General features: G+C 33.8%; 1 protein-coding gene and 1 non-coding gene across 2 annotated transcripts; both read right to left on the minus strand.

The window, feature by feature from the left end:
- Positions 1-13,758: 13,758 nt before the first annotated feature.
- On the minus strand, positions 13,759-19,948 carry LOC127074985 (probable rhamnogalacturonate lyase B). Its single transcript, XM_051016415.1, has 17 exons — positions 19,780-19,948; positions 19,594-19,696; positions 17,843-17,894; positions 17,599-17,717; positions 16,978-17,028; positions 16,708-16,827; positions 16,497-16,616; positions 16,234-16,369; positions 15,967-16,143; positions 15,677-15,832; positions 15,483-15,589; positions 15,299-15,389; positions 14,963-15,104; positions 14,723-14,882; positions 14,513-14,626; positions 14,312-14,438; positions 13,759-14,224 (listed from the first exon to the last, which is right to left on the minus strand). The coding sequence occupies exons 2-17, from the start codon at positions 19,683-19,685 to the stop codon at positions 13,985-13,987; spliced, it is 2,004 nt and encodes a 667-aa protein (XP_050872372.1). The 5' UTR covers positions 19,686-19,696; positions 19,780-19,948; the 3' UTR covers positions 13,759-13,984.
- A 5,578-nt stretch (positions 19,949-25,526) lies between these two features.
- On the minus strand, positions 25,527-25,632 carry LOC127078068 (small nucleolar RNA R71). Its single transcript, XR_007787814.1, has one exon. It is a non-coding gene; the product is annotated as a small nucleolar RNA R71 (small nucleolar RNA).
- Positions 25,633-26,199: the final 567 nt, after the last annotated feature.

Raw genomic sequence — 26,199 nt, forward strand, 5'->3', positions numbered from 1 at the left:
CAAAATATCATTGGCTCATCAATTTAATTCAATTGGTACGTAGATTTAAACTTGCGATACAATATCTCATTTTGGTGAAATTCTTATTATTAGACTATTAAAGTAAAAAAAAGTGTTGAATTGATTTTATACTTAAACAATTTTCATTTAAATTTTAAAATCATAAAAGTAAGTTTTATAATTTTTGTTTTTTATATTAACATGTCAACAACAATGGTTATTAGTCACTTTTTCTATCACCGTTAAGAATCATCTGACTATCACTCTAATTATCATCGGTTATCACTTCGACAAACGCCAATCATCATCTTGACCACCATTTTGATCACCTCAAATCGTCAATCTTATTATCATTGATTATCCCTATGACTAGTACGCCGCTAACACCAATGTGATCAGCACTCCAACAAATATTGAACATTAATTTGGCCGCAGTCGATCACCATTACATCGACATTCAATCATCAATCCTAAAACTACTAAATCACACACATGATCACTACCAACCAATATTTAATCACTCTTGACCACCACTCCAATCTCATACCACTTATCTAATTATTATCGAATTGATATATAATACGTCTCAACTTTTATTATTTTATGATAAAATTAAATTTTTTTTCTTTTAAAGATAAATGTTAGAACTCTAAGTTTCATTATTACTCTAGAATTGTTCTCTAAGATAGGGTGTTAAAACTCTTAGAAAAGGCAAGAGAATTAATGGATAATCGATGCTTAGATTTACCAGACTTCTGTAACTCTTGATCAGTCACCATTTATGCTAGGTATTTCACTATTTAAACGTAAATAAGTCAGGTAAACTGCGTAAACTGAAGCATTTTTAGTTAGATATAAGTTCAATTCTATAATATGAAGTGTGTTGTTACTTATGAATTTCTTGAGGATATTTTACACGTTTGGGTATGTTAGCAGGTCAAAAAGTAGTCTGGAAGCTCAGGGAATCAAACGTCAGATGCGAAAGTAAGCCCGAGCAAGAAAACGGAAGAAAAAAACCAAATTCTTGGAGAACCTACTGTCCATACGCGTATGGCCTTACATGATACGCGTATGGACCTTCCCAGTACGCGTAGCATACGTATATGACCAGAGGGATGGAAAATCTAGCAAAAAGACAAGCTTCTAGTGATACGCGTACCAGACTGGGCAATACGCGTACCAGACTAGGCAATACGCGTATCAGAGGCTGTCTTACGTGCAGTACGCGTTTGAGACTGGGCAATACGCGTATGGCCCCCAAAATCAGGAAAAGCCCAACTGCATAGCTATTTAGAGGGGAGAACACGATTTTCCGGGGGTTGGACAATTTTTAGAGAAAAAGAGACGCGTTTGAGACCTGGAGACTCTACGATTATCAGAGGATTCATATGTTCAAGAGTTTTCCGACGATTGAAGATTGATTCCTCACGAAATTCTGTAATGACAACAATGTTAATCTTTGTTTTTATTTCGATTATGAGTAGCTAAACCCCCCATTGCTAGGGGGGTGACCCTGATTCTGAATGTGACAGATTTTATGTTTATGAGTGCATTGACTATTTCTTCTTTTCCATTGATTTGTTCTTATTACCGTTCTTTATGCTTTATTCGTCGGACCAACGAATGATGATTAATATGAATAGTTTAAGCTGGACAGCAATTATTCATTGATATGTATAAGAAGTTTGGATAGTAAAAATAACCTAGGACTAGGGATTTTCTATCTGACCGGTAATTCTTGATATTCGAATGCTTGAGTATGAACTTAGTTATTTATGGACATAGTAATTAGGTTACATAATCAAAGGTCTTTTCACTAAGGAATTAGGAATAGATACCCTTGAGGACCGGAATTAATTGGACATAATTATTGTCTAAGCCTTCATAAATTATATCTGTTACAGGGAGTTTCATTCACCGAACCTTAGCAATCTTCTCTCATTTGTCTCTCGTTCAACCTTTTTACTTATTTTATTTATTTGCAATTGGTAATATAATTACTCACAACACAAAAACCAAAGGCTTTTGTCTAATTGAAACAATCTATAAACTTTGTATCGTCAAGCAGTCCTTGAGATCGACAAACGGGGAATTTCCCTTTTATTACTACAGTGAGAAAAATAGTACACTTGCTATTTTCCCATCAAGTTTTTGGCGCTGTTGCCGGGGACTGCCAAAGATAATAGAGTTTATTAATTTATTTTCAATTAGAATTTTGTTGCTCTGCATCCAAAATTTTATTTACTGCTAATTTTAATTTTTATTGTTATTATAACTAATTTCTGTCTAATCTGTGTATGCGAGGTAAGGCCTCAGCTGATTTTCATTTTGACGCAGAACCAGAGAGAACATTGCGCGCAAAGCTCAGAGAAGCTAGAAGAAAGAAACTGGAAAACTCTGACACCGAAGAACCGGCCACACCTGTCACACCAGTCTCTGTTCACTCCGAAAAATCTGAGTCAGACACAGCTTCACATCCAGACACTGTAAACATGGCTGCAGACCCACCCCCAGCGGAAAGACTTTTAGGTGACTATGGCAGACAGAATAACCCAGCAGTGCGGTTGACCATTGTTAACCAACCTGTTAATGTTGCTCACTTCCAGTTACACCCCTCAACTATCCGCCAGTTAGAAAGCAAACCTTTTGCAGGAAAGATCAATGAGGATGCAAACAAGCATCTGCAGAGATTTCTGACTATGACTACATCATTAAAAATTGATGGGCATTCTGAAGAGGCAAAGAGATTGGTCATGTTCCCATTCACGTTATCTGAGGACGCTGAGGAATGGTTCTATTCCCTACCCGCAGGAAGCATTACTACTTGGCAACAAATGGAAACAGCATTCTTGAACGAGTATTTTTCTGCTTCTGTGTATATTTGTAAGAGGTATAACATTGTGAATTTTAAACAGAAAGACGGAGAGACACTTGGAGATGCATACAAAAGATTCAAGAGATGTTTAGTTGCATGTCCTACACATAATCTGGATGAAACTGAACAAATGCAGAATTTTGTAAACGGGCTGAAGATGAGAACTAAGCAACTCATTGATACAGCTGTTGGTGGCTCGTCTAATTTTTCAACAGCAACCGGTATCAAAAAAAATCATCGAAGCTATTGCAGCGAATGAGCATTTGGAATTATATGACCGTACTGTAAATCAGCCGGAGGGAAAAATTGACTTGAAATTAGCAAATCAGGTAGTGAAGATGGAAGACCAGATTGCAGCTGAGGTTGAAAGAAGATTGAAAGCTATGAATTTAGGTACCTAGACTGTTGCTCAAGTTCAACAGGTTCCGACCATGATTTGTGAGATTTGTAGTGGACCACACTTTGCCATGCATTGTGTAGCAACCGCAGAACAAGTGCAAGCTATAAATTACCTGAGGCAGAATAATCCCTACTCAAATACATATAATCCGGGGTGGAAAAATCATCCTAATTTCTCTTGGAAAGATCAGCAGGGTAATGTTCAGAAGCAAGGACCTCCACAACAACAACCACCTTACCAACCACAATATCAGCCGCAACAACAACATTATCAGCAACAAGTACCAAAGAAAGCGGATTGGGAGATTGCTATAGAGAAGATGGCAACTCAGAGCATGCAATTTCAGGAAGAAACCAGGAATAATCAGAAGAACACCAATGCATCTATTAAAAATCTGGAGATTCAATTGGGTCAGATAGCACAACAGATAACAAAATCCCAAACACCAGGCGCATTACCTAGTGCAACAGTGACAAATCCGAGGGAGCACAATAATGTGAGTGCGGTAACAACAAGAAGCGGAAAATCTGTTGAGGATCTTAAGAAGAAGGATGAAGAAGAAGATAAATTGCTTGAAGTGGACCTGGAAATCTTAGAAAACAAGACACCACCTGAGGAAGAAAGTGTGATACTGCCGGTGGTGCAAGAAAAGCTATCTGAACCAAAACCCATCATTAAGCTTCCATTCCCACAAAGAAACAAAAAGAAGAAGCAAGATGAGAAAAATTTTCAGAAATTCATGGAGTTGTTCAGGAAATTAGAAATCAATATTCCATTCTCTGAGGCACTCGAGCAGATTCCTATCTATGCGAAATTCATGAAAGACATCATCTCCAAGAAGCGCACCACTGACACTGGCCCTGTTATACTAACTGAAACTTGTAGTGCTATTTTGCAGGGTATGAAGATTCCAGTGAAGAAGCCAGATAGAGGTTCTGTGACCATCCCGTGTACCATTGGAGATAGGTCCTTTAAAAGGGCGCTGATTGATTTGGGGGCTAGTGTTAGCCTTATGCCTTTGTCTATTTACAGGAAGCTAGGAATTGGAAATGTTCAAGATACCAGAATGACACTTCAATTTGCTGACCACTCAGTGAAGAGACCTTTTGGGGTAGTTGAGGATGTTCTGGTAAAAGTGGATAAATTTGTTTTTCCTGTTGATTTTGTAATTTTGGAAATGCCAGAAGATGAAGAGATACCTCTGATTCTGGGCAGACCTTTCTTAGAAACAGGTAGATGCATGATAGACATTGAGGGAGGTACCTTGACCCTAAAGGTATATGATGAAGAGCTCAGAATTGATGTCTGAGATACTATGAAACATAAAGAGGATATGTGTACAAACCACTCTGTGGAAGTAATTGATCAAATGGTAACTAGCACAATGCAAAGAAAGTTTCCTGAATTACCGTTGGAAAGAGTTCTTAGTCTGTCGGTCAGAGAGAGTGAAGAGAATGATGATGAAAAAGAAAAAGAAGTGCTTGACATGCTGGATACACAACCCCTTTGGATGAAATCCAAACCACGCAGGTGGGAGGATCTGAGAGCTTCACCGGAATTAGAAGATGAAAAGGTAAGTAAACCAGGTATAAATTTTGAATTAAAACAATTACCGGTAAACCTCAAATATGTATTTCTAGGATCGGGAACAAATTGTCCTGCTATTATCAGTTCTGAGCTAAATGCCATAGATGAAGAAAAGTTGATACAGGTACTGAAGAAACATAAAAGTGCTATTGGTTGGACTATTGAGGATTTAAAAGGGATTAGCCCCACAGTATGCATGCATAAGATACTGATGGAGGATAATCAGAAACCAGTAGTACAACCACAAAGGAGGTTAAACCCGGCAATGAAAGAAGTGGTAAGGAAAGAGGTTGTAAAGTTGTTATATTCGGGAATGATTTACCCCATCTCTGACAGCTCGTGGGTGAGTCCTGTGCATGTGGTACCAAAGAAAGGAGGAACCACAGTAATTTTAAATGAAAAGAATGAACTGATCCCAACTCGCACAGTGACAGGGTGGCGAGTATGCATCGATTACAGAAGACTGAACACTGCAACAAGAAAGGATCATTTTCCTCTCCCTTTTATTGATCAAATGTTAGAAAGACTTGCAGGTCATAAGTATTATTGCTTTCTGGATGGATATTCGGGATACAATCAAATTGCTGTAGCCCCGGAAGATCAGGAGAAAACTGCATTTACATGTCCTTATGGTATTTTCGCTTACAGACGGATGCCATTTGGGCTATGTAATGCCCCAACTACTTTTCAGAGGTGTATGACGTCTATATTCTCCGACATGCTTGAAAAGTATATGGAGGTGTTTATGGATGATTTCTCTGTGTTTGGTTCTTCTTTTGATAATTGTTTAGCTAACTTGTCTCTTGTTTTGCAAAGATGTCAGGAAACTAACCTTATTCTCAATTGGGAGAAATGTCATTTCATGGTGCAGGAAGGAATTGTGCTAGGACACAAAATTTCCCACAAAGGAATTGAAGTGGACAAAGCCAAAGTGGAGGTGATAGCTAACCTCCCACCTCCGGTGAATGAAAAAGGGATAAGGAGTTTTTTGGGTCATGCAGGTTTTTATCGCAGGTTTATCAGAGACTTCTCAAAAGTTGCCAAACCATTGACTGATTTACTAGTCAAGGACAAGCAATTTAATTTTGATAAAAACTACATGGTAACGTTCGAGACTTTAAAGAGTAAGTTGATCAGTGCACCTGTTGTAATCGCCCCCGATTGATCCTTACCTTTCGAAATAATGTGTGATGCAAGTGACCTTGCTGTGGGGGCTGTCCTAGGACAGAGAAAGGACAAATTATTGCATGTGATTTATTATGCTAGTCATGTCCTTAACCCGGCCCAAATGAATTATGCAACTACCGAAAAGGAGTTGTTGGCCGTGGTTTATGCTTTTGACAAATTTAGATCATATTTGCTTGGTTCAAAAGTCATTGTGTATACTGATCATGCTGCTTTAAAGTATTTGTTTGCTAAGCAGGAATCAAAGCCGAGACTTTTGAGATGGATCCTCCTCCTTCAGGAGTTTGATTTGGAAATCAAAGACAAAAAGGGGTGCGAGAACACGGTCGCGGACCACTTATCTAGCATGTCCCCAATCAAAGAAACTGAGGAGGAACATCCTCTTCAGGACACATTCGCTGATGAGAAAATACTTGTTGTTCAGGAGATACCATGGTTTGCTGACTATGCGAACTATGTGGTAGGTGGGGTTATACCTGATGACTTTAATTCTCACCAAAAGAAAAAGTTTCTTTATGATTGCAGGTTATACTTATGGGATGATCCATTCCTCTATAAAAAGGGAGTGGATGGTTTGATCAGAAGATGTGTTCCAGAAAGAGAGCAAACTGACATTCTGAAAGCTTGTCATAATTCGGAGTATGGTGGACACTTCAGTGGAGATAGAACTGCAGCAAAAGTCCTCCAATCGGGTTTGTATTGGTCGTCGCTATTCAAGGATGCAAATTCTATAGTCCGAGAATGTGATAGGTGCCAACGAATAGGTAACATTACGAAGCGGAATCAGATGCCGCAAAACTCCATGCTAGAAGTGGAGCTGTTTGATGTTTGGGGTATTAATTTTATGGGACCGTTTCCGCCATCATCTGGTAAGAATTACATATTGGTTGCGGTCGACTATGTGTCAAAGTGGGTAGAGGCTGTGGCATTACCAACAAATGATGCTAAAGTGGTGGTGAAGTTCTTGAGGCATAACATCTTCTCCAGGTTTGGGGTACCACGAGCTTTAATTAGTGACCAAGGTACGCATTTTATAAATAAACTCATGGAGAATTTGTTGAAAAAGTATAATGTCAAACATAAGATAGCCACACCATATCACCCCCAGACGAGTGGGCAAGTGGAAGTGTCCAACCGTCAAATAAAGCAGATCTTAGAAAAGACGGTAAGTGCTTCTCGGAAAGATTGGTCAGTAAAGCTGGATGATGCATTGTGGGCATACAGGACTGCATTTAAAACACCTATAGGTATGTCCCCTTATCAACTAGTTTACGGTAAGGCTTGTCATTTACCACTCGAACTCGAGCACAGAGCCTTCTGGGCCTCCAAATTCCTTAACTGTGATCTTTTCAAAGCTGGTGAGTCCCGGATTCTTCAACTTCATGAGTTGGAAGAGTTCAGGAATCAAGCTTATGAAAATGCCAAAATTTACAAAGAACAAACAAAAAAATGGCATGATCAAAAGATCCAGAAGAGGGAATTTCGGGAGGGACAACTCGTACTGTTGTTTAATTCCAGGTTGAAGCTGTTCCAAGGGAAATTGAGGTCAAGATGGTCTGGACCGTTCGTCATTAACAAAGTACTTCCTCATGGAGCAATAGAGCTTAAAAATGAGAAGAATGGCGACACCTTCAAAGTTAATGGTCAGAGGTTGAAACCATACAATCCCGGTGAAGGGGGACCAATTGAAACAGTTAAACTCATCTGAGTATGAGATGTCCCGTCGAGCCATGCGACGTTAAACGAAGCGCTGCTTGGGAGGCAACCCAAGGGAGGTTTGATTGGTTTTGTTATTTTATCTTTGCCGAGTCAGTTTTTTTTTAAAAGAAAAGAAGAAAAAAAAATAGGAAAAAAAATGAAAATGAAAAATGAGAAAACTGCCAATACGCGTATGGACCTCATGATACGCGTATTGGACCACAATATTGCGCTCCTCTGGTGAAACACGTTGACGCCTATCTCTACCTTCGCACGAGGGCACACTATATTGGATCCGACAGATGAGATTGATTTTGACACTCATATGCAGGACGGTGGACTGGGTGATTGATTATGTTTTTTGTACTTTTGGTTTTCTCTGTGTATTGTTTTTGTTTTTTTAGGTTGATTCAGTTTTTATTTTCTTTTGCTTTGATGTAATCACCTATTATGGGTTGTCTTAATCTAATGAATTTGATTTTGTTTACCTCCAGTTTCCTGTTTATTTCGTTAGATATGTGACTATGTCTGGCTATTGGTTATCTTGATCACTTACACCAAATACTTGGGCGTCCTCTCTTTCAGTCCCCTGACTGTAGATACTGTTGTTTATGATTGGACACACTGGTCAAGATTAACATCAGAACCACGAGCATGAGCTTTGAACTCAGAGGTATGATAGAACAAGTCAACTTAACCCGTCCTGGTGAGATCCGAAAAAGCCAAACACTTATCATCATATGAGAGATATCAGGTATGTCTTTATCAATCTTGGTTTGCGTATGTTCTTTTGTTATTATTAGCTGTACGACTACACATACTGAGGCATGTTTTTGTTTATCACCTAGAGCCTTTCTAGCCATCCCATTATTATTATTATCCATTGTTTCACCCTGTTGAGCCTGTTAATCATTTATTTTTGCTATACCCGTTTTTTTTCTCAACCCATGACCTTGTAACTATCCTACCCTGTTCAGAGTATGTGAGGATTGATTTTATCTCCACGTTTCTATCTAAATTTGGGGTTGTTGTTGGAATAGCAACCTTTAAGTTTGGGGTAGCTTTGCAGTAAGTGAATAGTAAGTGAATGTAGTAAAAAAAAAAAAAAATAACAACAACATGAAAAGAAAGAAAGAGAAAAGCGAAAAACAATAAGAATAGCTTTTGAAAAATGCTACATTCACTATAGAAAAAAGGAAAAGAGGATTACAAAATCCTACATGAATAATAGGAAAGAAACGTAGTGAGAGAATGATTTCATGTACTCTGGACCAAAAAAGACCAAAAAAAATCGTTGTTCCAATTTCATACCCTACCTAAACCAAAGCCCCGTTACAACCCAAAAGACCTCAAAAAGTGTGTGTGATTGTACATGTTGATAGGATGAGAGAATTTATTCAAACTTCTGATTTGATATTGCATATTGTGATTTGAGAGTGATAACATTTTAACCCAGAGAGACTTGGTGAGAGTGTGATATAAGCTGACAGGTAAAGTCATATCTCTGAGGGAAAGAGTTTCTAGCTCGTTGGCTATGTGGAAAAATCAAAAAACCTGAAAAAACATCAAGAGGTCCAGTGCGAAAGATTTCAGCAGTATTGTGGCAAGAACTGTTTTACAGTAAGTTTGGGGTGACATGATCTTATGGTAATAAAATGTTACTTGAGGACAAGCAACAAGCTAAGTTTGGGGTTGTGATCAATCACCATTTATGCTAGGTATTTCACTATTTAACCGTAAATAAGTCAGGTAAACTGCGTAAACTAAAGCATTTTTAGTTAGATATAAGCTCAATTCTATAATATGAAGTGTGTTGTTACTTATGAATTTCTTGAGGATATTTTACACGTTTGGGTATGTTAGCAGGTCAAAAAGTAGTCTGGAAGCTCAGGGAATCAAACGTCAGATGCGAAAGTAAGCCCGAGCAAGAAAACGGAAGAAAAAAACCAAATTCTTGGAGAACCTACTGTCCATACGCGTATGGCCTTACATGATACGCGTATGGACCTTCCCAGTATGCGTAGCATACGTATATGACCAGAGGGATGGAAAATCTAGCAAAAAGACAAGCTTTTGGTGATACGTGTACCAGACTGGGCAATACGCGTACCAGACTAGGCAATACGCGTATCAGAGGCTGTCTTACGTGCAGTACGCGTTTGAGACTGGGCAATACGCGTACCAGACTGGGCAATACGCGTATGGCCCCCAAAATCAGGAAAAGCCCAACTACATAGCTATTTAGAGGGGAGAACACAATTTTCCGGGGGTTGGACAATTTTTAGAGAAAAAGAGACGCGTTTGAGACCTGGAGACTCTACGATTATCAGAGGATTCATATGTTCAAGAGTTTTCCGACGATTGAAGATTGATTCCTCACGAAATTCTGTAATGACAACAATGTTAATCTTTGTTTTTATTTCGATTATGAGTAGCTAAACCCCCCATTGCTAGGGGGGTGACCCTGATTCTGAATGTGACAGATTTTATGTTTATGAGTGCATTGACTATTTCTTCTTTTCCATTGATTTGTTCTTATTACCGTTCTTTATGCTTTATTCGTCGGACCAACGAATGATGATTAATATGAATAGTTTAAGCTGGACAGCAATTATTCATTGATATGTATAAGAAGTTTGGATAGTAAAAATAACCTAGGACTAGGGATTTTCTATCTGACCGGTAATTCTTGATATTCGAATGCTTGAGTATGAACTTAATTATTTATGGACATAGTAATTAGGTTACATAATCAAAGGTCTTTTCACTAAGGAATTAGGAATAGATACCATTGAGGACCGGAATTAATTGGACAGAATTATTGTCTAAGCCTTCATAAATTATATCTGTTACAGGAAGTTTCATTCACCGAACCCTAGCAATCTTCTCTCATTTGTCTCTCGTTCAACCTTTTTACTTATTTTATTTATTTGCAATTGGTAATATAATTACTCACAACACAAAAACCAAAGGCTTTTGTCTAATTGAAACAATCTATAAACTTTGTATCGTCAAGCAGTCCTTGAGATCGACAAACGGGGAATTTCCCTTTTATTACTACAGTGAGAAAAATAGTACACTTGCTATTTTCCCATCAACTCTCATCTTCATATTGATTAAGTTTGAATGTAAAGTATCAAGGTTGAAAGAAGGAATTCAAATATCTTGGAATGTTCTTCCTCCTTTTATATTGTTGAAATTATTATGATTATTTGGTTCTGGTCTACCACAGATTAACTAGAGAATAACAACAAACTCCTCCATTGTAACTTAATTAGGGGGACTGTTACACCGGTGCCTTTGCAACAATGTTAAGCTTTTTGTTTGGTATTGATTATGTCATTACATCATACCAATTAAGATATGTATGAATTTTTTTCTAAACTTCAATTTTTTTCTTATCCAACACTTCGCGTATTCAATGATAGCCTATGACAAAGTGTTTGGAACATGAATGAAACATGGGATTATTGGCTATATGGATACTTTTTTTATTTTCATAAATCACTCTTTATTCATTCTGGACATGTCTTAACTCATATAAGATGTTTGTCATCCATGATATTTCTTTGCAAACTTCTGATTTTACAATATATTCAACTTCAATAGTTGACAATATAATACACTTTCGAAATTTTTATAGTCATGAAACAAATCCTCATGTAAAAAGTAATTAGATATTTTGACGTGGAGCTTTTTGAATCTATATCGCCCACTATATATGAATTTACATACGTGAGAAACATTTAATTTTCATTGGCGAAACACAAGTTATTTTTGGCATATCCTCTCTTATACCTTAATATTCATTTCACAATATTCCAATTTCAATGTTCATTTCATGAGCTTGATAGGAATCAACTCACAACTTCAAAAGAATATGTAATATATAGTTGTGTCGACCATTGTATACATAAGGGTACCCATAGTTGATTATAGTGAAATTTTGAGTGTTACACTCTTAAGCAAGGAACTGAGAAGTATAAGTGTTTTCAACTCGTCATACATCTTGATTTCAATTTCTCCTTATTAACAATACATTTGAAGGTATTTAAACATTCAATAAGGTTTTGATCGTCTAGGTACTCCAACTTTTGATGAGTCGTCTAACGAAGTGGGTTCAACATCTAGGTGACTTCCTTTAAATCAGGGATTTAAACTTCTTTCACAATTCATGTGCATTGGTATAAGTTGTCTCATGTTCGAATAAGTTTCGATCAATGCATTTTTTAATCACAATTGTTGTCTTTCGATTTAGGGCCTCATGATTTTATTCTTGAGTAATTAGCTTGCGCAAATCGTTGTAGTATAAGTGGTTTTCCATCATCGACTTCAAGTATGCGTAATTGTCGATAATTAAATTAAAAATGCCTCCACTAGGAGTGATAAAATTGTCCATGGTGAGTTAGATGATCAATAATCACACTTAAACACCAAGTCTTTTTTAACCAGAGTTTTCTTAGACATGCATTAAACCACCAGTCCCATTGATATAATAGTATCACAAGTTCTCTTATATAATATGTAGATGTTTGATTGAATGCATTTTGTGTTAAAACACTAATTGTACTCTGATGTCTTGACTGATGTCATGACATGCTTGAGTAGTATGCTGCAGGTTTGGCTAATACATGATTTACTGAATGTCAAACTGGATGTTATGACATTCATCCCTGACAGCAGATACTGAACTATAGAATAGTTGGTCTTTCTGTTATAGCTCAGTATTTATTTCAGTTTGTTTTTCAGGAGAATAACAGACCTGACACATAGCCTATTGTCTGAATGTCAAACTGAATGTTATGACATTCATCCTTGACAGCATATACTGAATAATAGGCAGATTGGTTTTTCTGCTACAGTTCAGTATTTATTTCAGTCTGTTTTTCAGGAGAATAACAGACCTGGCATATGGCCTATTATCTAAATGTCAAACTGAATGTTATGACATTTATCTCTGACAGCTGATACTGAATTATAGACTGGTTGGTCTGTCTGCTACAGTTCAGCATTTAGTACAGTCTGTTTTCAGGAGAATAACAGACCTAGCATATGGTCTATGTTCTGGACGTCAAACTGAATGTTATGACATTCATTCCTGACAGCATATGCTAAAGTGTAGGATGGTTAGTTTATGTTTCAGTATTTTTCTCAGGCTGTTTTTCAGGAATCTAACAGCTAAGCTAAAATCCAGGAAACTAACAACTGAGCTACAATTAATGGACCTAACAAATAGCCTATTTGTTAGCACCCTAATATGTGGAAATTAGGTTAACTTGCTTAACCTTATTTTTAGGAAATACAAGTACAAGGCCCAAGTGCTGCAATATAAAAGGATGGCAATCATACTTTCAGCAACTCAGGGGTTTTAAGCGTGAAGCATTCATTGTACCATCATACTTCACTGCTGTATTTTATTTGTGTCTTGTATTAGGTTTAACTTATGAGCCAAGCAATTATCACCTAGATGATTGCATTGGACTAGGGTGTTCATTGAGTTGTAAGTGTTGTGTCACTCTAAGCTTTTAAGCGTGAGTGCTGTGTTTCTTGATTAAAGCTGTTAAGCACAATCAAGAGTTGTTTGAAGTGTAACTTCGCCATTAACTTTAATCCAATTAAAGGGTGTAATCACTGTGGTGATTGAGGGGGAGTGAGTAGGAACTCTGGTCTTAGTTTAGATTGAAATTGCATTGGGTAGGTATTAAGTGATAGGATTAAACAGTTGGTTTAAGGCCTGAATTAATACTGCTGATAGTGGATTTCCTCTCTGGCTTGGTAGCCCCCAAACGTAGGTGTGTTTGTCACCGAACTGGATAAACAATTCTTTGTGTTATTTACTGCATTTTACATTTACCTGCTGTATACATTCCTGTCTGCGCAGAATTGGATGTCATCACATCCAGTGTGACATCGAAAGTCTGTTAACTAGAATTTATAATATGATATTTTTCATATATAATAGGATGTTTTTCATATCTCCTACATTTAAATAGAAGTAAGCCAAATAACAATATTTGACTTTCTTTGTCACATCGCTTGGCAAATTACCCCAACACCCCTGAATCTTCTCAAGACACAACCAAATTTGAAACATGAAAAACTATTTTACTTCTTGCTTGTCATGAGTTAAGGATTTAGAAAAACCATAGAACTTATTCTATAAATCAACCCTTTCTAGTTTCTACCTAATCATGCTATATCGTATATTATAATTATATTGCGAAAAAAGTTGAACACAATCAAGTTATTGGTGGTCGTTCTAACCGAATATAATCATACATAACTCCTTGAAAAGGATTAATAGCTCTTGACTGCTTCAAATAGATGACATTTTGTCCTTTCACAAGAACATTACTTGGAACATCAATGCTAAACAACCAATACAATCCATGAATTCCATGTCTTGCTATGGCATTATCTCCTCCAATGCGCCCCGTCGCAAAATGAGGCGGATCTACACCAGCATCATTGAACCGAACCTGAAAATTTAGTCCAATCAAAATAACTTCGTGCATATAGAGTTATTAAGGCAATGAAATTAACCAAAAAAAAATGAAATAATGTACCTCTAAGTTTGCATCAGAAGCACTAGCCAAGGCTAGTTGTAATGTATAGTTTCCTGTGATAATGTCATTTTGATGTTCAAAGACAATCTGCCATGTTGTTGGTTCATATGTTTTGTTTTCTGTTATTCTGTTTACAAAACAATTTAGTAACAACATAGTTGAAAACAAAAACATAATCATTACTATTATTATTATTGTTACCTTGTAACTTGAGCATAAAACCAATCTTTATTCTTGTCAACACCAACAGTGTAAACAAGATCAGCATCTGAATATATATCACTGTAACGTTCCCACAATCCATATTGTCTAAACCTGTAAAATGTAAACACATTTGAAATGAATTAAATATAGAATTTACGTTTAAGATATGTTTTTAGTCTCGGTAAAATTCATGTTTTTTGAACTAACTTGTCTTTGCGTTGTTCGGAGTATAATTTGTTCAAGAGAGTCGGGTAAGGGTCTGGAACATGAAATTCGGAAGCCAATCGATCTGGGATCCCGATTTCCCAAATAGTTGGTCCGTTTCTCGGAGGATTATATATAAGTGAATCTAAGTTTAAGACTCCACCTATAAATTCAAACAAGTAATTGTTTAATCGACTAAATTTTGTGCTAACTTCATCTACAAAAGAGTAAAAAAAAATTTACCTGAAGTGATGGTGATTGTAGCATTATATTTGTAATCACCAATGAATCCAGGAACCCAACCATACAAATTATAGTCACCCGGCACGATATTATCTATTTTGAAGTATCCTTTCGCGTTAGCTCGAGTCCAAAATTGATAACCCTTTGAATTGCATAAAATAATTTAAGATGCATCACAATCCAAAATCAAGGAAACACGAGGTTCTTTGGTTTTACTCTCGTTATTACATCCTAATGGTTTCATCGAAGATATTTAGTGTGAAATTCAAAATTGAACTCAAAACTTCTCATAAAAACTCATACATAAATTCGAAAAAATGTTATATAAATACATACTTTGCTTTCTCTCTGCCATGATCCTGCATCTCCAGGCAAAGCAAGACCAATATAAGCATTAGTGTATTGAAATCTCCCTCCTTTGAAGTACCTATTCAAGAAATGAAAAGAAGGAACATTAAATGAATTTTTATATTTCTTTCTTCTACGAAATCAAATAAATAAATAAATAAATAAAATGTACCTATCTTGAACTAGTAATCTTCCAAACACCATTCCCCTTTGATTTGGTGGAAAATAATCTTTTGATTGAGGAAAATCATAAGGCCAACTTTGAACTTCTTTAGATAACTAATTAAATGTTTAAAGAAACTAATTAAAATTGATTTGTCATTAACATAAGCAGTTAAACAATGCGGTAGGTTTAACAAGTTGAACCTGTTGCACAGCATCTGACCAAAGGGTTGAATTGTCATTTTCACTTGAATCAGTGTTAAGATATACAAAAACAGGACCAAAAACCTTTTTATAACTTTCACCATCTTCAAATGCCATTGTCACTTCCTTTCCAGCATAGTGTGTGCTCACAAACATCTATACAATACAAATTTAGCCCAGACAAAAATCGATATTATTAAATTGGACGTTATCATTATTGTGTGTGTTCTAGTGATTATTACCACTTCGGATATGGATAAAAAAGATAAAGAATAGAAGTTGGGACATACGGAAAGAGTGATGGGCCCAACATGAGAAGTAAGATCTTGTTTAATAGGCCCACCATTTCGAAACTCATTACTTGGTGTGATCAACCAAAAGCCCATGGGCTCATCCGAATCAAAACTAATCCATCCATGAACATTGTTATCTGTGTTCTCGCATGAGTACTGATATTTATCATCCACCTGATCATCCATCCACGAACATATTTATTCACGTGCATTGCATCAACATAAAAAGCCAAATTAAAAAAAAAAAAGTTGTTTTTCACTTACTTCTCCTCTAAATTGTGGATCAATCGGTTTAGTTAATAAAACAGCTTCTGGATAAGCTAAATTTTGACCTGTTAGTCGATCTTTCATTGCTGGCATGCTTCTTTGTCTCGTATCAGATAATGCCATGTACTTAAACCTGTCTCATTCATTTTCCATTACTAAATATTATATAAACTCAATTTTATAAATTTAATGAGATCCATATTAATTTTAATAAAAAAAAAATGTTTTGAAAAGTATATCTTGAAAACAATTTTACTTACATGTCTTTATTGAGTTTATAAACATATCTGATTTGATCGACCTCAACTGCTGGCATTCCTTCGGGTCGATCGAATATCACGTACGAATAAAATCCAGAATCACCACTTCTGAAAATGTATCTGCATATATAAATTTATTTCATTAATTAACTTATATTTTTTTTCTAACAAAATTTGTTCTAAAATAGTAAAAGGACATTAAATAATCCACCTTTTGTCTATGTTAATAGGGGCATCTGTTTCATTCATAGAAGGTGTCCATATTCTTAAAAATGAAATCTCCACCATATTCTCATCAGCTGCAATAATTGAAAAGTTTGTTCCATGGATTCTGCAGCATGGTTACAATTAAGAATTAATCTCATGCTTTTGATCAATAAATTTATACTCTAAAAAATAATGGTTTTGTTTTAAAATATCTATACAAATATATAAGTAAAAAATAAATATTCAATACAAATTAAATGTTAAAATGTTATACCTCGAGAAATTACCAGTTTTCCCTGGTTTATTCCAAACAACATCAAAGTACCTACGACATAAGATTAAATAACACGTTAAATTCATGATAAAATTGAACTACAACACAAAATTTCAAATATTTTAGAATAAAATTATAGATAAATAGAATTTCTTAAACCATAATTAAATAGAATCGTACTATTTTGTCGGTAACATAGCTAGGGGTGGCAAAACGGGCTCGGCCCGCTGGGCATGCCCGTTTTGCCCGCACTTTTGTGTGGGGCGGGCCAAGGATTTAGGCCCTCACCCTCAAATGTGTCTATCCCGCCCCGCCCCGTTGTTTTCGCGGGCTTTTGCAAGGCACGTGTATTTACATTTTTTGCATTTTTAGACTTAAAGAGTGCAGTGCCCGCGGACTTTCCCCGTCTCGCCCTCACTTTTTTGCGAGACGAATAAGTTTTAGGCTCACATCCTCAACTATGACCACCCCGTCCCGCCCCGTTTTTTTTCGGGCTTTTGCGGGGCGGGCATGCCCGTTTGCCACCCCTAAACATAACATCTACTTTATCAACAAAAACAATTTATATGCATTAATCAAATTTTGCTATTAATATTGAAATGAAGTAGTAAGTAACATTACCCTCTATCATCTTTATTTTCAGACTCAAGAATGTTGTCAACTCCATTATATGATATTCCAAGGATGTACCCCTCAGGTCTTGACAAAGTCACAGAAACAATGCCATTGTCAACAACCAACTGAAAACAAAAATTCAAAGTCAAAGAATATTTCTTAAGAGCTAAAATACCAAACACTAAATTCAGACAAAACAAAAGAAATATAATTAATCAATTATTTTATTTTAATATTTAGTTTTTGTCACCTGTTGTTGGTCATCTGTATTCAACTTGACTATAGAAGTTGACGATCCTTCTCTGTATATAAAAATAATATAATTTGTAAGATAAAATTTAATGAAAATAATACTAATTAAATATTGTTTGTATTTGCAGAAAATAATTATGCCAAACTTTGTTGATAGATTTTATTTTCTTCTAGTCAAAAAAGTGAATTTAATAAAAGGTACGTGACGGTGAGTGTTGAAAAAGTAGGTTAGTAATAAAGTTAATTTATGGTTGGATTGAGAAATGACTTAATCAACTCCATGTGTGTCAACATATATAAAGTAAGTATATCTATATAAGTTTTATAGATCATGCTTTTCTAAAATGAGAAACTAATTTAAAGATTTTAATAATTGATGTTTTTTATTAATCATATTCTCTAAAAAAAATTATATTTTAATGACTTACATAAACTCTTGCATAACATTATTTAGATTATTTGATGAGTAATATATTTGTTATTGAAGTAGATAAATATAAAATATTGGTACATGATTCCAACTTTTTATTATTTTTTGCAGTAATAATTTCTTATATTTTTTCAAAAACTTACGTAAATGGATGTAATTTTTATTACTTTTTATAGTATTTTATATACATAAAATATAAAATATGACATTTTTATTAAATTAACATTATTGATAATTAGTAGTATGTTTCTCAAATTTAAAAAAGGTTTAGAATTATATTTTCGGTACGTGTTTAATGAGATTAAACTAAATGTTTATTTTGGTTGTGCATATAGGATAATGTAATCAACATTATTAATATAAATTAATTTTAATTATTCTTAATAAGAATAATTAATATATTTTCTGGTCATTAATATAAATATTTTTTTTATATTTAACTGTTGATGCGTCTGATCCATATATGAACTAAATACACTACCAGATAAATATATAATATAGAAAAAAAATTTATTTATAATAGTGATTAGGAAATAGTAATTGATATGAATATCAAAAAGTGAAAAAAAAAAACATTTATTTTAAAATAACACTATTATGAAACTTATTTGGGAATACTACAACTTACTTTATGCTAGTCAACTCCAAATTTTATATAGGAAATCACAAATATATAAATGACATAAATTTAGGTTCATGGATGATTAGAGTAAATCATCAATTAAAATAAATTATTCAATGAATCTAAATTGTATTGTTGTTTATAATAATAATCAGAAAATATATGATATTTCCAGAAAATTAAAACCATTTTTGCAAGTAAGCATGATTCAAGAGGAAGACATGTGAAACTAGAAGTGTCAGAAAATGATGAATGCAAGAATAAATTCTTTTCACCAAAACAGTGACTAACTTGCAAAATGTCTTTTCAATTCCCATAGTGTGAAAATCCACACAATTTAACAAAACAACAACAGTAACTTAAAAAATCAACCAAACAAAAACACCAACAATAATAAATTATTATTAAAAACATGAAACTGAAACTCTAAAGTTTTCATGTGAGAAGAAACACAAAGGACAACCAAACCGTGACTCTTTTTGTTTTTGCTTAAACCTCTCTTTCTCTCTCTTTTTTTACTTTTCATGAAAAGAATAAAAACAACAAAACAAACATAGAATGTTATACTTTTTAATGTATCATGCTTCTTTTTCCTTTGTTTTCCTTTATATTTTCTGACACACTAAAAGATAAACGCAAATACAAATTATCTTAAATGCTATATAGCCAAAACAAGAAGAAGAAGAAGAAGAAAAACCTTAATGTCTTCTCAGAACAAGCACATAGCAAGAAACATAGTTGCAAAAACACTCCAAGCTTCTTCTTACTCAACACATTCATCATCTTCATTATTTCTCAATCTAAAAACAAATAGAAGAAGAAATTAATCAAACAATGATAAAATGAAGAGTTGTAAAAGAAATCATGAAAAACATGGAGCAACCTTATAAAACATAGGAGATGACGAAAAAGACCAAAGAGATTATTTTTTGTTTCTCCTATGAATTGTTTGTGTGATTCTAATCTGTTTGGAACCTTAAATGTGGACCTTATTATATTTATAAAACTTCCTAGTTTTTACATAATGGCAAGTTAATGACCTTTATATACAAGAGAAACTCAATGGCCAAGTCTAGTTAACTTCATTTTAATGTTACAAAAGTTTTTCAACATTTTTATTTTATTTTAAATGTGTTTGGCAAACCCTGCCCATCAATTTCCACCATTTCAAGTTAAGGAAAATCTTTCCTTTAAAGTACAACATGTCCACTTTTGAAGGGTATATAGCATTTTAGATTAACTTCAATTCTTCGCCTTTCTTTTTTAATGGATCAAACACCAATTAAAATTATAAAATATTTTACTCACTCTAATACAAAATTAGATAAAAAAATTATAAAAAAAATAGAGGAACAAAAGACAAAAGGAAAAATACTACTCTACATTTTCCATAATTGCTACCTATATTTTCTAATTCTAGCGTACAAACAAATAAAATAATAAAAAATAAAGTAAAATAATCGGGATATAGAAAGTTTTTGTAAAAAAAATTTAAAAAAATCAATATAAAGAAGTCAATGTGAAAAATATATTTATATAACACAAATTATATATATCTTTTTTACAAATATAAAGTATTTTAGAATTTATATATTTTTATACAGTCTCGTGATTAATAATGGATAATGCTAATTTATATCTTTGAACATATGTTAAAAAAATCTAGAAATAAAAATTTATATTTAAAAAAAAAGTAAAATTATTAATTATAAATATATATTAAATTCAACACACAATTTTCAATAAAATTTTATTATATTTATCTCTTAATTTGTATCCCAAGGACACAAGTTAACATTACTAATTAATAAATATAATAATATTTTATGTGTCTATTGAAAAAATTGTAAAAATATATAATTTGCATGTTATTTATTTCCACATTATATTTTTTATTTTAACTCAGTGTTTATTTGTTAATTTTAACACTTAGGGTATTTTGTTAAAAATATAAAATAAGTAAACAAGAAAGACTTTAAGTTTAAGTGTCATCCTATCCATTAAATTATTTATTAAAAAAAGGTGTTTTCCATAATAAAAAATTAAACAAATATAAATTTATTTTAAATGTTAGCTTATATTTAAAATTTAAATGCTACAAAGTTTCTATTTTTATATGGTAGGAGGCTCCGATCGTGTAACCCTAGTTTCGTAAAGACGTTAGTGTATATGATATTACAAGATCTCCCGCCGTTAATAAGAATTCTCGATATTAAGTGATTCTCTATAACGACAGTTGGACCCAACAAAAGCGTCGTGTTGGAAATCTTATTAACCTTATTATCACTCAAAATCTTATATAAGTTTGTCGTCTTCTTGCCTTCTAATTGCCACTGATGATTTTGAATAGCTTTGTGTCAGATATTTTTTATTTAATCTCCCATTTCTAGATGATCTCCCGTCAATCGTAGAGTATGTGAGGTACGAGGGACATTTTAAGGTCGATGAATCTATGGTGACTTCCACAAATGGATTATACATATCACTATCTTTTGTTCGAGCGAGGTTGATGTAGTGATTTATGACTTTGAAACTAGAAGAATCTGGTCATAGAAATTCATAAGGATTAAAAGTTTAAGGTTTTGGATGAATATGTAATGTATCTCTCACTTATATGTTATTCTTGACTCAATATGGATCTTCATCATGATGATCCAATAGTGGTATCAGAGCTGATGATTCAATTAAGGGACCGACTCCTTGTATCGAAAGTCTTTCTGACAATGTGGTGGTTAAGCGGTGTGTTCCATTGTAGTGCCCACAAAGGTGATATAAGTGTATGCGGATAAAATAAGGTCCACTTGAGGAGGAACATAGTGGATGGACTCACACTTAAGGGGGAGATTGTTGTGTACAAGTGTGAGTTGAAAGTCCCACATTGATTAGAAAAGTGGAGGTTGGATATTTCATAAGCGAGATGACTCATACACTTGTCACCTTAAGATTTTGGGTGAATATGTGGTGTCTCTCTCACTTGTGTATTGCTCTTGACCCAATGTGGATACTCCTCATGATGACTCAATAGATTCCCACAAATAGTTGTTGATAGAGTTCAGATATGGTAAAGTGAGTTTTTGACGTGATGAACCTACACGGTTGACACTCCAATGCTCAAGTCAATAAATAAATAGGAAATAGTTTAAATGTACGAATGAATAAAAATAGAAGCACTCAAGTTACTCAATATGGAATATGAAGACCCTTTGATTAAATCTAACTACAAACAATCATATGAGATAAAGATTGAGTGTTAATTTCTTGACTTTGGAACCTTCTGATCTTCAACCATAAGTATTCATGTCTTTAGATTGGACTTTCTTATAATTGAATTTCTTCTATATTTGAAAAAAATTAAATTATTTATTCAAATAAGTCGCAATGCTAATTTACCTTGTGTTGAATCAAATAATATATTCATCCAAGTTTCATATCGCATATTAGGAATTGAAATATTATTATGAATATAGAGAGTTAGTTTGAGTTTATTCACTAATAATAAAATGTAGTTTTGTGAGTGCAATGGAGTTTTGGTAGTTGTGTGTGTTATAAAGATTCGTAATTTTTCTTTACAAAAATTATAATTGAGAAAGAATTTATAATTTTTATATCAAAAGATTTTAGTTGGGAGGATTTATAAATTTTCAAATAAATTTTTTTAGTTTTGAGAGTTTGCAACCTTTTCTTTAAAAAATACAATTTTATAAGACAGTTTGTAATTTTATTTTTGTAAAAACTAAAAGTTAAATAATCAATTGTGAAATTTCTTTTTGAATTTTCTTTTACTTTTCTTCCGCGTACATAATTTTTTTTTCAACACCGTATACATTTTCCCTCTTAACAAAATTCACATAGTTAGGCGGTCGTAGAAGAAAATATGAGAAAATTGTAAACTTGACTAAAATCAAATTAAACAAATATTGTAACAAAAAATCAAACTAAACAAAAATGTTGACCATAGTTATTCCCATAATAAATAAAATCGTTAATGAAGCTGTTTATGCCGTTATACCTAAAAGTTGACAAAAAAACGTATGATTGGTGATAAATTGATATTAAATACTTACCCGAAGAACCTGTAGTCTAATTAAATTCATATTCTTGCTAATAAAATAAAATGGTGGCGTTTGGTGTGTACCTAATCCATAATAGGTATACATGTATGTGTATACAAGAAAAATCTAAAATGCTTTTGAGAAAGAGGTAAAGAGTTTCCAAATTTTCAGAAACCAAATTCAAAGGTAAACAAAAAAGTCTTTGTGAAGCTGAGAAAAAATAATTATTGGAATACAAAGTTGGCAACCAAAACCAAACTTATGTCAGAGGATATATATAGAGAGAGTCTATAGTGGCATCAAAGCATGTGAATGGCACCAACCACTCCTTTCTTGACATGGTTTGCCTACAAAACTTTCTCTCGTGATACCTTTACTTAAGGCCACTCATCCATCTAAACCATTACATGATCTTAAAGGGGAGTAGTATTATTTAGGATGAGGACCACCTATGTTTAAAAAAAAAAAAATCAATAAATAGATAGTTTGTCTATATGGATGACAATGTGGTGAATTGTGATGAACCTTGACCTTTTATATATGAAAAATAATTTCAAATCAACATAACAACTTTATATAAAAAATTTTGAGTTTTTCCACGAGATCAAACTAAACAACATTATTCAAATAAGATAGAGTTTTTACACAACACAACATTTTAAAACCAAATATTATTACTTTAATCTTTGTTTTTGCTACTTTTATGCGCGTTTGTACATTTTCTCCATCATTCTGACAAAAAGGAGCATTCTAAATAAAATAGAAGCGAATAGAGGTCAAATACACCAAAGAGCATCAAAGAGGAAAATTCACCATACAAAATCAGCAACCACTTCGGTCTGGTCGTAGCCCATGTTATGGGTTGTAGTGGCCACCAACGCCCCTCCATGCAAAAAAATAGAAGTTGCTTCAGGTGACTCGTAGCCCGTGCTACACGTTGTAACAACCACTAAGACACCCTGATAGCCAGCTCTACGGGTCGTAACAACCCTAGGAGTTGTTACAAATTTTTGTGATTTGAAACGTTTTGTTACCTCTTCTTACCAACTATCCAAATGCATGAGGAAATACTTCTTAAATGCCAAGAACATGAATTCAAGGTTGTAATAATTTATAAAGGCCAATAAAAGTTTAGGATTTGGAGAGAATCATTACACACATAATTTTAGTATTTTTGTTTTCCTGCCTTTCGATATCGCTTTCTTATTGTTGGTGTACTGAATTAAAGACTCCATTGAAGAATTTTATTCAATTTAATTTCTACTTATTCCATATTCTAATGTATCATTATTATTATTATTATCATGTATGCTTTTTGTATGCTTTCGTTTTTGCTATTTTAACAATTACCATGTCAGAGTAGTCTCATAGGGACTAAAGGTCATGAGGATTGACTCGTGACATGCCTTATGTAAACTCTCTGTAACTTCTATACGAGAAGAAAAATCTAAAGTTATTTTGAAATTCAAGATAATTTTACGAAAGTAGAAATATTTCAGATAACGTTCATACCCTGAAAATGTGTGAATCGATATTCGAATACGAATTCCGAGTAACTGAGTTTTAGGCGACGAAAGTGTCCCATGATTCAGTTGAGAAAACTTCATTATAATAGCTATGTGAAAATTGATTTTAAACAAGTAAGTTACGCCAATGAAAGTGGGTAGGTTATTTGTTTAAGAAAGGACAATACACTGAGGAAAGTAGGTGTCGTCCAAATATCACTATTTTTCTATAACTTACTCATTTCTTGTATTGAGTCTAGGAGTTTGTGTGATTTTGTTTGAGGTAGAAAGTCATGTACTATAGGTTCTATTTTAAGCATATTACTATTTATTCAAAACCATTTTTCCATTCAAATTTCGATTGCTTTAGAAAAACATATAAATGATAGAATCCAATACTTAAAAAATTGGTCTCTGTAGGAAAGATAAATCTTTCATACTAATTCAGTATTGTTGTATACTTGCGGTGTATCAAGTTTTTGGCACCGTTGTTGGGGACCAACTTTCTAATATTGTTATTATATTCTATTACCGTCTAGACTAAGGCAATGTTCTGTTATTATTTGATTTTCCTGCTAACTTTTCGTTTTGATTTTATGCGAAGATCTCACAGTGTAGAGAATGTTTTTGAATCAATAAAAAAATTGAGTGTTTCTTACACGAGAGACGTCAATTACTAGGACAACAACGAGTTATGGCTGACGATAATTGTCCACTTAAGGACTATGTTGTTCCAACCGATAAGAAACTACATTTTACTATAGTCCATCCTACTGTAAGGCCTACTAATTTTGAAACTAAGTCATCTCTCGTAGGTATGGTGCAACAAAACCAATTTGTCGAACTACCTACCGAAAACTCCAACCTACACTTGTCGATCTTTATGGAATTCTATGACACGCTAAAATTAAGTAATTTCAAACCTTCTCCAATTTAATTAAGATTGTTGTCTTTTTCCATCACTGATAGAGCTAGAGTATGGCTACAATCTCTGCCAACGAATTCCATTACAACATGGGTCGAGCGAAAAATTGCATTCCTCGAGTGTTATTTCCCGCTAAGAAAAACGATACAAACAAGGAGCCAAATTTATAATTTTTGGCAGGAAGAAGGTGAGTCGCTCTTTGAATCATGGGAGAGACTCAAAGACTTGTTGACTTTATGCCCCATTCATGGACTTAAAAAGTGGCTTATTGTCCATGCCTTTTACAATGATCTCATTTATTCTACAAGGATGACCATTGATGCTGTGGTTGGATGAGCCCTTACGAATAGTTCTAAGGATATAGTCTATGCCCTTATAGAGAAAATGGAAAAGAGCCACCATTCATGGGGAAGTGAACAGGATAACGTTAACTATGTTAACAACAATCAGCAGAATAATCCATGCTCTAATACCTACAATCATGGGTAGGGAAATCATCCCAATTTTTCTTATAAAAATAATTCTCCCTAGTTTGTTGCGAATCATAGTCCTCCTATTTTATAAGAACATATGGGTGGTAACAACCATGTGAAGTCCAAATGAGATGAAGAATTAAAACTCAAACATGTCTCAAACACGTTCAGGTATCTAAGCCCTTTCACCATCCATTAAGTGGAATCAAATTTTAATAGAAATATTCCATTTTCTCAACATTAAATTACATTACAAATAATAAAATAAAACAATCTCAAAAAATTTGATTCATACATTTCAAATATTTTAAATATTAAAGTACAAACCAAAATATCAAAACATTGATC

This window comes from Lathyrus oleraceus, chromosome 4 (assembly GCF_024323335.1).
Source record: "Lathyrus oleraceus cultivar Zhongwan6 chromosome 4, CAAS_Psat_ZW6_1.0, whole genome shotgun sequence".
NCBI lineage: Eukaryota > Viridiplantae > Streptophyta > Magnoliopsida > Fabales > Fabaceae > Lathyrus > Lathyrus oleraceus.